This window comes from Pleurodeles waltl, chromosome 10 (genome assembly GCF_031143425.1).
Source record: "Pleurodeles waltl isolate 20211129_DDA chromosome 10, aPleWal1.hap1.20221129, whole genome shotgun sequence".
Classification (NCBI taxonomy): domain Eukaryota; kingdom Metazoa; phylum Chordata; class Amphibia; order Caudata; family Salamandridae; genus Pleurodeles; species Pleurodeles waltl.
Genome location: NC_090449.1, coordinates 679803011 through 679819934, shown reverse-complemented (window position 1 = coordinate 679819934; position 16924 = coordinate 679803011). Strand labels below are relative to the sequence as shown.

General features: G+C 44.5%; 1 protein-coding gene across 2 annotated transcripts in view; it reads right to left on the bottom strand.

Annotated features, from left to right (window-relative positions):
• WDR37 (WD repeat domain 37) overlaps positions 1–16924 on the bottom strand; it is a 645791-nt gene that overhangs the window by 428607 nt on the left and 200260 nt on the right. For both annotated transcript variants that reach the window (XM_069211193.1, XM_069211194.1), the window contains exon 5: positions 15002–15066. In XM_069211193.1, coding sequence (XP_069067294.1) covers positions 15002–15066 — 65 coding nt within the window. The remainder of the gene's footprint in view (positions 1–15001; positions 15067–16924) is intronic.

The following is a 16924-nucleotide window of genomic DNA, read 5'->3' as shown; positions in this document are numbered from 1 at the left end:
ATATACTGAAAATGGCGTGCGCGCTTACGCGCTTTATCCGTTCCCCTTTGTGGGTCCGGTTGGAAGTGAGGCACCTCCCTCAGCATCGGAGCATGTTCATATTAGATTCTGATCTCTGGGGAGCGCATTGCTTTTTTTTTGGTGTTTTTCCTGACCTCCGGGTGAGGCCAGAGGAGCTCTGCATAGAGGACTCGTCCTCTTTCTATTTCGGCCGTCGCGTGGGACGTCGATCTCAGATTTTTTTTCTCCTGAATCAGAGATCGTCATTCTTGTTGCGTGATCAGAAAAGTGCCAGTAGTGACCCCAGAACAACAGATGGGGCGCAAAAACGGTTAAGGGCTTGTCCTAGAGGAAATTCGGCAGGTGCTCCCTCCACATTCAATTTCTGGGCCTTGAGAGACTGGGACTCTAGAGATATATTGGGAGTTTTCTCCATTTTGTGCCTGCTGGGGTTGAACTCCTTCATTCCCTCTGGCTATGGCATATTTCGCAGAAGAGGATGAATATTTCCAAAAAGGGGCAGAAATGCCCTTCAAACATTAGATGGAGGAAAGATTGGTACAGGCCCTTGGCCATCATGTACAGGACTCAGTAAATCAGGCACTGATTAAGGCCTTAAAACCTTTTACACAACCTTTGGTAAGATTTGGGCAGAGCGAGTTAATGGGACGTCCGTCCTCTAAGTCACTGACTAGAGATACTCAAATCGATAATAGGGGCTTGTCCCAAAGAGCGCCTTTGGGATCTTATTTCTCAGCTGAGCTATTCTCTCAAATGGCAACTGCAGTCCTTAAAGACCATGCATATGGGCATGGGACGAAGATGGATTCTGAATCCTTTCCAATTCTGCCAGTACCTCGCACAGAGGAGTCTCAATCATCTGCTTCACATTCTTCTGACTCAGCTCAAGCTCTAACAGAGCCCAAACAGTCTGGCAAGCATAAACGCAAGTCCCATCACGCCACAACGGAGGCAGTAGCGCAAAACAAATATTTTTTTGACCCTGAAAACATTATTCACCCCAGATCTACTGAGTGGATGCCATGTGCAGAGGTGGCACATTATGTGCAAGAGAGATTTCGCAAGAGCTTTGATAAAGACGTGCGCAGTACACCGCATTCCGAATGTCCTCGCCTCTTATTATTTGGTAAAGTAGCGGATACCCCAGAACTAGACCCCAGTATGGCTACGTTCCAAAAACAAATTGCTAAGGACCCTAAGAAGGGCCTAGATCGAGCCTGAGAGGGTTGCCAGGATAAGCTTCTTGACCTGTCGGGACCCATTACGAAAATCTTGGAACTAACCGTTCAGGGTAAGGAAGCAAGCATGCCTTTGGACCCGGAAGCCATTCTAGAATGGACTCAGAAAGCTATTTGCCTTTAAGGAAATGCAAATTGTGCCATGTCCACAGAACGCTGTAAGTCATTTTTAATGCGTATAGACCCTAAACTGGCAGAACTCGCCTCTATAGAACCGGGATCATTAGCTAATGGTCTACTTATTGGGGAAAGGTTTATTAAAGACCTGAGCAAAGACCTCTCCACTTTTTCGGCACTGGATAAAGCGCAAGCCTCGATGAGAAGAATTCTTTAGTGGTAACCTTTTTACAAGGGCTGGTTGCTATCGAGATCGGGCGTCAGGCCGAGGATTTTATCAGACCTCTCCCAGCTACAGCCAGAGAGAAAGAGGTTCCTATCAAGTCACCTCAGGATTCTATCCATTCAGATCTAGAAGAGGTTGTGGTTGTGGCTACAGAGGCAGTGGACGAGGTGCTGACAACGCCTCCAACGCCTCAGCTTCAAATCAGAATAATTCCCTTTGCAGAAATGATTCTTGGTGGGATGTTAAAGGACCATTTTTATGCTTGGGCGCGCTTATCTCAAGACCCTTGGATTCTCCAAACAGTGCAAGGCTACAGACTAGAGTTTTACTCCACTCCCAAACAAAGCCTGCCCCCTCTTCCTCTCTATTTTTCCCAAACAGAGAGCTCTTTCGTAGATGCGGAAATAGTAGCGCCTCTTCACAAGCAAGCAATAGTCAAGTCACATCCCCATCCGACACGTTTTGTCAGCACAATATTTTTGATTCAGAAAAAAGGCAGAGGCTTTCGCCTGGTGCTAAATCTAAAGGATTTAAACTTGTGGATAATGTACCGTCACTTCAAGATGGAGGGTATCCATCTATTGAGAGACCTCTAACAAGAAGGGAATTGGTTAGCGCATCTAGACATCAACAATGCTTACCTAACGGTGCCTATTATTTCTCAGCACCAGTGATTTCTTCAATTTTGTTGGAGAGACCAATGGTATGAATTCAATGTCCTTCCATTCGGTCTGTCTTCGGCCTCTTGGTGTTTCACGAAGCCGCTACACTCAGTAGCACAATTTCTTCGAGAATGAGGCATCCGACTCATTATCTATCTCAACAATATCCTAATCATGGCCCAGTCCAAGGATTTGGTTCTAAATCGCCTGGCTTGGGCGATCCAGATTCTACAAGACCTTGGTTTCTTGATCAACAACGAAAAATCTATAACTTCCACCCTCGCAATGCATAGAAATCTTTTTTTATTTTTATTTTTTATTTGAGTATTAACAGAGACATAGCATAGGCAGATAGACTTTACGTGGCAATCTCTGACTTACTCAGAACAGATTCTGTTGTCAGAGGACACAAAGTCGGAGATTGTTGGTTGCTGGACCACATGGATTAGTGGAATGGGCAAGGCCATCTTTGCATCCTTACCGGAAATAGTGATAGAATCGGATGCCAGTCAGTGGGCTTTGGAGCTTATTGCAAGGCAGCGGAGATGGGAGGTCTTTGTTCCTCAGAGGAGCTGAATCTTCACATCAACTGCTTGGAGCTTCTAGCGGGAACTTTCGCGATTCACTTCCTCTCTCCTCTAAAGGCCAGCTGCTATATTCTGTTGCGGATGGACAACATTTCAGTAGTGAGGTATATAAATCGCCTGGGTAGGACTAGGTCACGCATTCTGGTGGAGATCGCCAAGGAATTTTGGCATTTTTGTCTCCATCATCAAATCTCATTGATAGCTGAGTATATTCCGGGTCGCTTCAATGTGGTAGCGCACTGGAACTCTCGTTTTCTGAAGGATGGCAGTGATTGGAAGCTGCATCAATCACATTTTCAGTCTGATCAATCGGTGGGGCTCATGCTAAATAGATCTTTTTGCATTATGACAACTCCCAACTTCCATGGTTCTTCAGTTGAAGACCGGATCCACTAGCAGTGAGCTCAGATGCTTTTCTTCAGGAATGGCCCCAGAACCTCCTTTATGATTCAGAGGGTACTTGCACAAGTCAAGAGGCATGTAGCGGAGATTATATTAGTGACCCCTCTCTGGAAATCCCAGTCGTGGTTTCCAGTACCAATGTCACTACCATGTGCTCCACCGATTCGAATTCCATTGTTCCCTTCGTTACCCCTGGACCAGTTGGGGCTCCCTCATCATCTGATTAATCAGGGACAGTTAATTCTCACGGCATGGAGACTTTTCGGAAACGTTGGCAAATGCTGCACGTTTAGAGAGGCGCTATGTTCTTCCTTTCCCAATCCTGGGCTCTCTCCACCAATAAACAATATGAAGCCTCCTGGAAGAGATGGGAGGGTTAGTGCAGTGAACAAAGTACTGATCCCATGGGGGCCCAGATTACCATGATTGCTAACTTTCTGTCTGATTTAGCGACTTAGGGCCCAGCTTATAGAAACATTAATAGCTTCAGGTCAGCTATTTCAGCAAGACACCCTCATTTTGAGGGCAGACTAGCTGGGGAACACCCCTTGATTTCTAAACTTTTATGGGGTATTAGGATGGCCGAGCGCCCTCAACCCAGGTATTCCACTTTATGGGACGTAGATGTTGTTTTGCGTTTTCTCAGATCCTGGCCACGCAAGGAGGACCTTTGTCGTAAACAGCTATCGGCCAAGCTTACTGTACTCTTATGCCTCATACCATGTTGGCGTGTTTCGGATGTACGAGCCCTGGATTTGACGGGTAGAGTATTTACTTCAACTGGAGTTTCATTCACTGTTTCTAGACATACTAAAACCTCCACTAGATGTATTTTTTTATCCATCCTTTCCCCACAATCAAAAATTATGTGTGGTACAATGTTTGAAAGCTTACGAAAGTTGTACTGATGAGAATCGCAGAGATGTGGGAGGACAATTGCTAGTTTCATTACAAATGCCATTCAATCCAGTGTCATCAGATACTTTAGATAGATGGGTTAGATATTTAATTGTGGAAGCTGGCATAGACACTACCATATTAGGAGCACATTCAGTTCGCGGAGCCATGGCATCCAAATCGTTTGGGGCTGGGTCTCGCCTGGAAGATATCATGGCGGCCGCAGACTGGTATTCTGATAATACGTTTAAGGTTTTTTATCATAAGCCTATTGTTGATGTCGCATCTGCTGTGGTAGATCAGCTCTGAACCAGCATAATCCGAAGCCTCCGGTCCCGACATAGAATAAAACATTTTCTAGCTAACACATCAAAAATGTTCAATTCTATTAAGTACACGGAGGTGAAGATTATCCCACCGTTTTTGTTATTTGCGATTTTTATATGATAGAATATTGTAATAATTATATGCTAAGAGGATATTCATACATGTGGTTATGTGTTTAAATTTGACTATAATGTTGGTAATTGTACCCTCCCTTGTTTTTCATGTTTATTTCAAGTTATTATTATTAGCACATTTCTTTCATTCATAGGTTCTATCAATAAGGGCGTTTGAACAGCCAGAGTGATGGTGAAAATGAGAAATTCGCCTCATTTCAGGCACTGTTGGCAGTTGGATTCGCCGATGAGAAGCTGGCAGATCCAGTGTGTTGAGATCAAGTTTCAAGTTGGTGCAAAGAAAGGGGAAGGACTATAGAGACAGTGACATTTATACGGAGAGCAGACCTGGGATTGGGCATGTTCGGACTACAGGTGCTGTTGGGATATGTAGTTTTTTGGTTTACTTAAAGTTTATTGGCTGCTGTAGAAATTTCAGTAAAGAAAGAGAAGCTGAATCCTCGCCTCCGTGTCCTCAAAAGAATTGAAAATTCTTGATGCGATAGCTAGACACTTTTTTATTACTGATAGTAAAACCTCTCAAAGCAGTCTCACCCCCACCATTGTTAACTTGATGTGTCGCAGTTCGGAGCTCAGTCTGTGAGAGGGGCTATGGCCTCAAAAGCCTCATCTCTAGGATCTCTAGGGGCTAGACTAGAGGATATTATCAATGAGGCCGAGTGGTCTTCAGACTCTATGTTTAAGAGGTTTTATTTTGAACCGGTGATTGATATGGCGTCTTAGGTAGTGGATAAGCTTTGAAAGAGCATAATCCGCGCCTCTGGTCCTAACACAGGATATAACATTTCCAAGCATTCATAAAGGAAAATTTCAATTCTGTTGAAGACAAGGAGGCGAGGATTATTCCCTCCCATTTGTTACCACCTTTTTCCCTAAGCTGGATATTTTTCTGAGACAAGACTAATGGAAGCTTCGTTCAGTGTGAATATGTTGGGTTTATATTTGGCTCACTTTTAATATAACTTATGCTGGTATTAAGCTCAATAATATATTCCAAGGTTTCTCTTCCTAAGTAATCTAAGAGTGTTAGAGTCTCAAAGAAGAGATGGTTAGCGGATTCCAACAATGACGAATGATCCAGGATAACTCTTCTGGTCGCATTCAAGAAAGAGGAAGTTCCTTGGGAGATACTTTTTTATATAGACTATGGGCTCTGGTTTCTTATTGGCTGAACTGTTTTTGTGTATTTCCTTCCCAGTAGTATCATGGGAAAGGTAGTTTCTTATTGTTGAAGACTTCTGGAAGTATTGAAGGAATGAAAGTTTGAACATGATCCTCTCCTCCGTGTTGTTAATATAATTGAAACTTTCCTTTAAGAAAGCTAGGAGATCTTATATTCTGGCTCTAGTGATCGCGGCCAGAATATAATAATAATAAGATCGATAGGCACAAAACAGGTCAGAATATTTTCACATAGGCATTTTGTGAAATCTACAGGTGAAAGTCTAGCTGAAAATGAATAAAGACTTGCATGAACCAGTATAATCAATTGTAACAACAACCTCCTGAAATTACTGATCCCATTGTTGGTGGTTCCAGGGGTGAAATAAGAGGCAGAATTTTAGACTACTTGAAATAGGCCCCTATGTCTGGGGAGTCAACATTTTGGGAAGACAGTCATGAAATATTATTGACAAGATTAAATAACAAGATGAAGACTGCAATGTTTAAGTACAATCTAAAGAGTAGATTCTCAAAAAAAAAAAAAAAAAAATAGCACATCTACAAGACCTATATCTTTACCTGAAACTTTGACACATTTACCCATTTATAAAATGTAAAAGATCCTCGAGACAGTTGGAAAGGTGTAAAAATTGTAGACCTCCAGGCATACTCCTACATACCCTATCTGTACTGCTGTAAATTGCCCGTAGGCAGATCATTAGGGTGAAGGGAAACATATTCATGACAACAGTTTTTCACGTTAAGAAATCATTTTCATGCCAAACCTGAAAGCATGAGATTTTAGAGACTAGTACCTACCATGACACCTACTCTAACATTACCTGTTGAGTGGTTTCCCTTGACATTTACGTTTGGAAAAAGCTCTGACACTTTTTGGGGCTATGCATGAAGTTATGACTTTGTGGGTGTTTTGAACATTTTACAAGGCCACAACTCTGGGAACTTCACATTTCCCTTACTTAGGATTATGAAAACTACTGCCAACTAGCAGATGTCTTCTTGTTTTATCTGTAGTCCAGTGGCCTAACGAAATTAGAGGGGTCCCCCACGCTCTGCACCCAGTCAGGCAAGGGGGGCCTGCCGTCTTTGCACAGGGCAGTAGGGGGCCACCTGGAGCTTACCCACCCCCCCCCCCCACACACCATGGGGGCAGCAGGGACGTTTGTTACGCCACTGCTGTAGTCTTGCTTATAACTCTACAGATCCTGATTCAAATAATCAGTATTTGTTATTTGCAATTACAAATGACACTACTTTGAATGCCTAAGTGAAATGTAGCTGCACAAAATGCTCTGAGAGTCAGGGACAAAGACAAAATAATAAATATGCTTAGACCTAAATAACCATTATGTTGACACATGAAAAGTATTGTTGAATTATTTTGAATAGAACCACCTCCAGCATTTAGAAAATATAGACCAACACTTTAGCAGGAATTAGTACGATGATGGAATACATGCACAGAACAATTTTCAAGCATGCTATACCTTTCTCTCGATACACTGGATATCCAACCAATACCAATGCTAATGTGGGGTGCATACTTATAAGATAAGTTAATGTATTTTGGTAATTACTTTCCAAGATCCTTTTCAACCTCATATTGTGCTGAGCCAGCAGGCAGACCACTTGACAATGGAAGCACTGCGTACTTTTAATGCCTCCAAATGTGTGTATGATGCTATGAAAGCCTGAGAGTGATGGAAATTAAAAAGCAAGCAATAGTAGTTAGAGCCTTAAATCATTACATAGTCTGGTTTTGCACTTTGGCTGGACTCAGACTTTACCAATCACCGTGCCCCATGGAAATTTATAGTTTGGGTGAGAACCACATCCACCAAATTAATGTGAGAAATAAAAACTTCCATCCTGAGAATGGGAATGGCATTCCTGTGAGGTTTTCAAGTACATGGACCTGAAGACTCAAACATCTGTACTATCAACAGTTCTGATACCGACCGTAAGCATGGCTAAGTTCTTCATCTCCTTGATGACTGAGAACAAGAAGATTAGGAGTGTATTTGTTTGCACGTTATTGGAATTAGGAAGATAAAGAGCTATGAACCTGTGACTGCAAGCATCACCAAAACACAAGGTTATAGCCGGAGAATACACAATTATTTTTAAAAGTCACCTGTAGGAAAATAGACACAAATAAGTAAAAATGTATATAATAACATGCAAGTGATGAAAAAAAAAGAAAAAGTAGCAAGTGAAAAATGGACTGAAGGAGTAAGTTGCCAATGTGATGTAGTTTGGAGATGTTCACATTCTCTGCTGTCTTAAAGTGACAGAGCAGATGTTTCTGTTACTTTACACGAGTCAATGTGTATGGAAACCGTTTATTTTTCACTGAAAAATTAAAAGGATACATAAAAGTGATTTGGTCTGCAATCCTACTCTCGATGTGCCTTCAAACCATTTTTTTATTTTTCCAATAGACTGCAGAATATATATCAAAACAAGACCTTTTCAGGGTTAGAGTGACACATAAATTATGCAAAATACAAGCGAGAACTCTGGGTAGTTCCCAAATTTAGGTGGATAGCAGCTCAAATAAGGAGCACTCTACAACTCCAGCAACACTCTAGATTTGCTCACTTCAATCGTCTGTTTATCTAGCAAAATCTTTAAGCATAGGATCAGCATAGTGCTATCCATGCCGAGCTAGATAGACAAAGTCTTTTGCCATTTGTACAGCAAAATCTTTAAGCATAGGATTGACACAGTGTCATCCTCGCCGAGATGTAAAACGACAAAACCCATTTACCACTCCAGGCACAGTATTACAGCTTTGGACTGGTCAAATACCATCCAAGCCAACCTGGAATGTGTAAAGCAACCCCTGACATCTTTTTCGTTCTCATTAGAGCTCTTCAGAGGGGTTTAGCTTTGTCCAGACACAAGGGAGCACCCAGTATAAACCAAAACAAGACCCTTTCAGGGTTAGAGTGACGCATAAATTATGCAAAATACAAGATCTCTGGGTAGTTCCCAAATTTAGGTGGAGAGCAGCTCCAATAAGGAGCACTCTACAACACCAGCGACACTAGATTTGCTCACCTCAAATGTCTGTTTATCTAGCAACATTTTTAAGCATAGGATCAGCATAGTGCTATCCACGCCAAGCTAGATCTAGGAAGTAGCTCCTTCGGAATATCTGCAAAACCCACCTGTCCATCGTGATGAATTCCCAGTGGGACAGGTGATTTCAATTTCTGCCTCCAAAAGGTCTGGGATGGTGCGATGGACTAGGTTCGTTTGGAGGCTCCAGCAGAGGTGGACTGAGCTGACCTCTATCTCCCTGACCCAGAAGCCCATGCGATTCTCGCATCCGTCACCACGCAGGGCCTGTGCAGCATGCACAGCTCAGTGGCTGGCAGGTAAAGGACATGGTAGGGAGCCCCTTCCGTAGCCAAGAATGGGGCGAAAAGCGGACTGTATGAGGCGAAAAGCAGACTGTATTGGAGGAAGAACCAAAGCACCGAGCCAGAGCCCGGGACTCCCTAAAGAGCTCAAGCGCTGAGTCCGCTTTGTCTCCATAGAGACGGGTCCCATCAAAGGGCATGTCCATGAGAGATTGTTGGACATCCTCTGAGATGCCAGATGTCCTCAACAAGGCATGTCACTGTAAGGTCACTGTCAACGCAACTGATCTGCCCAGTGAGTCAGTCATGTCCAGCCCACAAAGTATTGTGTGCTTGGCCGCATCCCTTTCATCAGCAATGGCTTTGGTAAGGGTGGACCGGACCTCCTCCGGGACCAGTGGCAGCACCTGTGCGACAGAATCCCATAAGGTATGAAAGTAGAGGCCCAAAAGGCAATGCCAGACTGGAGGAAGAAAACATCTTCTTCCCAAACTGGTCCAGTCTCTTGGATTCCCGATCCAGGGGTGCGGATAGAAATGCGCCAGATGAAGAAGAAGCCTAGATGACAAGGCTCTCAGGTGCTGGGACAGGATTTTAGGGTTCTTCAGCACAGGCTGATGGTGGGCGATTGTCTTATTCATAGGAGCCTCTGTGCTGGATCTGGACCAGGTGCCCAGTAGGACATCTGTGAGGGCTTCATTAAAGGGTAACGGGGGTTCTAAAGTGGAAGCCTCAGGCTAACGCACCTCAGTCAAGAGGTTAGCTCTGACTGCCACACAAGGGAGTTTGAGGCCAAGGATCTTGGCCACCCTTCTGATCACCATGGAATATGATGCTCCCTCTTCTGTAGCTACAGTAGTGGGAGAGAGCATGACAGCACCTGGGGAGGTATCCAGACTACTAGCCCCCGCCCAATTCTTGTGCCCAGTCCACTTCAGGTTAATCTAGCTGGTATTTTAGAGGGTCCAGACCCCCTCCAAACTTCCAAACTTCCTGTACCCATAAGTAAATGGGTCAGGATCCAACCTGGAGTGTGAAGACCCCATTGAAGATGGATATGGCGTTGAGCGACGCCATTCCGAGTGGTCGGAGATAAGTATTGGGTCGATGCCGATTGTGGGCCCAACCGTCGTCGGGAGCGTCAACATCTTTGTGAGGGAAAGTCGAGTTGGTACGACTGGTGTCGGCAGGGATCTGATAGCAGATCTAGAGGGGACTTCAGTAGCTGGGGCCGAAGCTGCTGCGTGGAACCGGAGGGACCCCCTTCCAACTCCACAGGGCCCAAAGGCGCCAAAGGGGGTTGGTCTGCCCAAAATTAAGGTGCATGGCCTCATAAAATAGTCAGAGCTGGGCAGGGGTGGCTCCAGCTCCCAGAAACTCAGGGAGGTGCGGAGCCGACCGAGAAGTAGGCTCCAAAGATGGTGGGTTAGAGCATTGACGCTCTTCCCGCATCGCATCATCCGAGCAACGGGGGGGAAGTCGAAGAACGTTTGGCCTTCTTCGACTTCTTCTTGTGACCAGAGTGTCCCAAGCACTTCGAATGGGACAAGGAGGGTGGTGGTGACTCCACGAGCGGTCTTGTGACCTTCCTCTCGAACGAGACTGGAAGCGATGCGGAGTCGAGTGCCAGGCCACCATGAGCTTCAGGGACTGCTCCCTCAATGCCTTTGGGTTCATGGCTCTGGCTCTGGCTCGGGCTCGGATCACAGATTTGGGTTGTGGTCGCGCTTCAGACACCACAAGCACATGAGGTGCGGATCCGTCATGGACATCATACAGTGACGGGAGTCACACTGTTTATACCCGGTCTTCCGTGACATCCCGATGCACCAAAAGAGCCAAAAATTTCAACAAAACAGTTGAAGCCAGTCAAAAAATGACTGAGAGCAGCTTTCTCCAGATCTGTGTGTAGGCGAGCATGGAAAGAAAAGAACGGACGTCAGAACGCCGGGGTGGCGCCTATATACGGCGGCAATGTTATCATAGCAAACATGACGGCAACGACAGACGCGGAGTTGACCAACGCCACCTGACAGTGTGCAAGGGTACTGCTCGAAGAAAAATCTCTGGATCCAGTCTGATGCCTGGGGGCATTCTAAAGTAAGGAATGTGCAACTAGAAGTCTCTACTAGGTGTAACAGATGGAGCCACATATAAGCACTACCCAAGTGCACAAACATCAGTTCCTTTCCTGACACTGTCTACACCTTTGGATACAGAGCCCACAAACCAATGATCTATGCCAGTAAGCAGATCTGTAGTTTAGGTACTTTTTAGATGTAAAAGAGGTGATTTCACACAAAAAGGAGGTGGGAGGGTGGTGAGAAATCTATGTTGAGAACGACAATCCCCAGAAAGAGTGTTACCAAAGATAAGTAACTTGTTCTTCTGTTGGATACTTCTAACTGAGATTCTTCACCTTTAGAATAGATACACAAGCAGTACCTCCAAATGTGGTGAGTCTGTGGAATGACTCAGACCTAAAAGTCTTTTCCGTCAGTCCTGGTTGTCAAGGCTGCAGTGCTTCATTAACGTGTGCACTGCTGCTCATATTGCAGCCTGGCAAATATCCAGGACAGGTACTCCTAAGAATAACCCAGTGATAGCATCTTTGGGCCTGGTAGAATGGGCCCTCAATCCTTCTGGAGGCCGTTTCTTGGCAAACATGAAGCAAATCTTAATGCAGTGTACTATCTACCAGGACAAAGTAATTTTCTGCACTACGTTGCCTTTCTCTGCCCCAGAGACCCCACACAAAGAGCTCATCATCTGCCTGATAGTCTTTGGTGTGAGCAATGAAAAAACTTAATGCTCTTTTTGCATCAAAATAATGGAGTTTCTCTTCTCCTTTCGAAGGATGAGGTGGACCAAAGAACTTTGTAAGTGTGGTAGACTGTCCGCCCTAGTTCTCAGCACCAGTTTGATCTGAAAGATCATGGTGTAGGATGACTGGACTGAAAGCACATGAACTTCACTCATGCGGCGAGCTGAAGTTATTTTCAATCAGAAAGAATGTCAGGAGACATAGAGGGCAGCTGAACAGCAGCTTAAAAGAAGTGCACATATGAAATGTAAGGAACAGAATAAGATCCTACTGTGGCATAATGTTCGATTTAAGTAATAGCATCACAGCAGGTGACTTAAACAAGCATAGTTGGTCAGGTAAGCGCAAAAAGGCCGAAAGGGCAGACAACTATCCTTTAAAGGTGCTCACTGCAAGTCCTTGCTGGGCCTAATAACAACATATCAAACTGTTTGGGGTCCTTATTATAGTTACCACACCAAGCCACAAACCTTTCCACATGACCAGAATAAACAGCCTTTGTAGAAGGACGCCTGGCAGAGGGGATGACATCCACTACTTCTGGAAGGAGACCGAATGCAGTCAACAGCCATTGCTCAGCCTCCACACATGGCGGTGAAGACTGTGCAGGCCCAGCTGCAAGATCCTGTCCTGATGCGGCGACAGAAGGTCCTCCCAAAGCTGATCGTAGAATAGGAGTTAATGCCAAGAATTTCTGGGTACCACAGTATCTTTGCCCGACCCTCATCTCAGAAGTTATAGTCTGCCGCCCCTGGACAAAATGACTGATTGTGCCTCAATCAGGGTTCTTGTATGCCGCTAAGGGCAAACTAAAGTGGCTTGGAGGCTGTTGCAGGAGGTATTGGGGGGACTAAAAGGTTTGCAGACCCTGCGTGCCTGAGCAGATATGCCCCTGCTTTGTCCTTGTCAATTCTCAGACATAGTAAGTGAACAGGGAAGGCACTTTAAATGCATGTGCTGGACATTGATATATCCGAGATACCCAGCTACATGATGGCTTCACTGAAGATAGGGATTTTTGGTATCAAACATCTCGTACTGGTGAACCCTCCCTGATGCTTTACCAATAGATGCACCTAGAGGGCACCATAGAGGTGTCCCCTGAGACTCTACCATCCTCTGGTGTGCTCGCAGACAAGTTTCTGCCAGCTTGCCAACCGTAGGGTGAGAGCCCTCTGTTCTCAGGAGGTCCAGAAAAAAAGCCTGTCCGGGAAGAGGGTGACCTGATGATTATCCTTCCCAAGGCGGCAAGCCTCAAAGGGCTGCCACCTTTGAAATTCAAAGATGGTTCCCCTCACAGGAGAGAAAGTCACCCCCTTGTCCAGAGCCCATTTGGCACCTGGACAGGTGGGAAAATTTGCTAGTCAGGTAGGCATGCCACCCCCAGGCTAGTACCACCCCTAAGGTGGGCTACTGCAAGGAGGACATGATTTTTCAGAAGTAGCCATCTTGAGGATAGCATAATTCTGGGACAGGGTTGTGCCCACTTTCCACAGGAAGTGGTCATATAGGGGTGTAGTGACCTCAAGGGTATGTAGCCCATTGGCTGATACACTACAGAGCCCTAACACCCCTAAAATCAGTATTTAGGGAAGCCCCTGGCAGCAGAGAAGCAGATCCTGACGACCTAAGAAGACCAAGGACACCAAAGAGCTGTGACATCAGAAGAGGGGAAAAGAAACAGCTGACCTGGTATCAACCCTGTCGGCCTGTCTACATCCCTCGATGCAATCTGTACCAAAAGTCGACTCGTCCTCCAGGCTTGACTCCAGAAACCCAGGAGGGCTGCCTGCCTTAAAAAAAAAAGACTCAAGACCTCCAAACACCTCCAAAGAAGGGACTCTGAAGCCTCTGGAGCCGCCAAAAGCCGACACCTGAAGTCACCACTTCACCCGCTGTCTCCGATCTGAAGTGAAGTGGACCACCAATGCCATGAAGGTTCCCCAGCTCCCCAGAGTCCATCCACCATGGGCTCACCTCTCCTGACTCCTAAAATTTATTGTAAGTGCTGGTATCAACATGACACCAGAGAAGTAACTTATCAAGAAGCCTTCTCTGTCACAAAGCCCTATGTATTCCTTCAGACTGGCCAGGGGAACAACAGAAGAGGAAGATGTGCTGAACCTTTAATTTCTCAGTAGATTGTCAGTCTCCATTTTACTTTCATCTTTAATTTCAAAATATGTTCTGGATCATCCACAGCTAACAACCAGTGCACTGAAAGTTACCTAAATGAACTTACTTTCCGTTCAGTGCTAGAAATGACTGTTCCCAACTTAGGAAAGAACTGAAAACACAGCTCTTTAAAAACACTGCAGAATCATGCTGCAGTAATAGTCCACTTTTGATCTCAGAAACCAGCTACCCTCCAATCATATGTTGACTGTGTCTTTGCCATAAACCAGTACAACACTATGCTCCCTTTCGGCTAGGTTTGCTCTATGTAAATACAACACACATACAAGTTCACTAGCAATCATCCATTCAATGGCTGATAGCTGTTATCCTGTCTCTTTCTATCACTACAGCTGCACTTTATAAGGCCCAAAGGTGCTCTGATAACACTATACTGAGAAGGGGGCCCTTTATACCCCAAAATCAGTGTTGTGAATGACACATTCAAATCAGGTGCCCCCAGAATCATAACCAACCAAATCAATTCACTGTGGAATTAAGAACGTTTTTTTTTTTTTTTAATTAATACAACATATTGATATAATAAAACAAATTAACTTGGTGCCCGATTTAGAGTTGGAGGAAGGGTTACTCCGTCACAAACGTGACAGATATCCCATCCACTGTATTACAATGTCCGTAGGATATAATAGAATCGTAACAGAGGATGGGACGGAGTGAGCCCATCTGCCAAACTCTAAATCAGGCTCTTAATCTTTGAGCAGATGTAGTTTCTGAATCAGCTTTTTTTAAATAACTAAATATCTGAATGAAATGTGAACTCCGTAATGTATACATCACAAACAGCAAGGCAAATTAATGAGACACTTAACAGTACCTTGCTGGTGGAAGCCTTGTATGTTGTCTTTAGTTTCTGAGACAGTTGGCTGGTGCTGTGGCTAGCTGTCAAAATACAAAATCAGTTCCAGGATTAAAAGTAATCAATAAAAAAAACTCCACAAAAGACACAAGTCCACTTTTCTTTTTTCAAACTACTCTACAAGTCACAGTTGTAATACGTAAAGATTTCACTTCAAACGTTTTTTAAAAATTAAACAAAACACCACCTAACCATTTGCCACTTATTAAAGCTCAATTTTCTGTTTGCATTCAACTTCTTTTCTATGTATGTTTTATCCAGCAACTACCTGTATGCAAGAAGATTACACAATGCAGTTGCTTTTCAGCTAAACAGCTCTTTTGCCTTGAAAAAGCTTTCCTTTAATAGTACCTACTGATAAACAACATCATGCAAGTGAGCCAGTGACAAACTGGCCTGCAAGGAAGCATAATAAATACTAATAAAGTAGTGTTTCTAAGTATACAATGCAAAAATGTCGGTTCCCGTTTCACTCTCTGCCAGAGGTGACCTTTTTAGCAAAACACTTCCATAATCCAAATTGACTTAAAATGAACTATGTACTAAACTATTCAACCGATGTGCATTACAACCCAGAAAAACTAGAAAGGGATTCCCAACAGTTATCTGCAGTCTACCTACATTTTGAAAATATTGCTTAGTCTTGAACGCTGTCATGGCTATGGGCCAAAGGTTCTGATTAAGAGTGCGGCGATTTTGGAAATGGCCTTTTTTGTACGGTTATCCACAAACGTTTTTCTTCTGACCTCCTGTTATTGATCCTGTGCTGAATTTCGTTTCCGCTGGCTTTAGGACTCTGGACACGTTACCACTGCTGACTGATGCTAAAATGTAAGTACTCCCTGTCTAAAATGTATTGGTGATTTGGTTATCCATGAGTTTACTAGTAAGTCCCTAGTAAAATGCATTGTGTGTGCCCATGGCCTGTAAATCAAATGCTGCTAGTGGGCCTGCAGCACTGATTGTGCTACCCACGTGAGTAGCCCTGTAAACATGTCTCAGACCTTTCACTGCAGTGTCTGTGTGGGCAGTATTAAACTGACATTTCTATCTGACAAGTACACCCACTTGCCAGCTCAAACCTTCCCTTTTACTACATGTAAGTCACCTCTAAAATATGCCCACGGCAGCCTGCTCTCCATGGGAACAGTTCAGCCCACTGCTAGGCACCCCAGTGGCAGGATACAGTGTATTTAAAAAGTAGGACATTAACTTGTGTCTTTTAGATGTCCTGATGGTGAAATACTGCTAAATTCGGTTTTCACTATTGCAAGCCTTCTCTCCCACAGGGTACATGGGGAGTACCTTAAAATATATTTTAAGAGTAATTTCCTATCGGGAGCAGATAAAGACAGGGAGTTTAGAGTCTCTGAACTCACATTTTAAAAATGCATCTTTTGGTGAAGTTTGAATTGTACATTTGAGAATGGCACTTTTGGAAAGTTGGCATTTTCATGCTTAACCCTTCTGTGCCTCTGCCTGTCTGCTGAATACACACCTGGGTCAGGATGACAGTTGTGCTGTTTGTGTATTCACTCTAGACAGTCAAACAAAGGAAGCTGAGGTGTGCCCTTCATATCCCAATGGCCCATCACCAGGCTGATGAGTCTTCCTGAGCCACAGTGGTGGGAGGAGCTGACACTTGCAACTAAATAGGGCTGAGCCTGTCCTCACGCAAAGCAGTCTCCAATCCCTGGACTGTGTCTGGCTCAGAGCAGGGGAAGACAGGGTCTTGTGCACTACAAAGACTTCTCTTTGAAGTTTGCCTACTTCAAAGACAGACATGGGTATAAGTACTGGACCTCTGACAACACATAGCTAGAGTCCTTCGGGACCAATGACATTCTGGCAGGAAGAAGAGCTGGATGCTGTAGGAGGGAC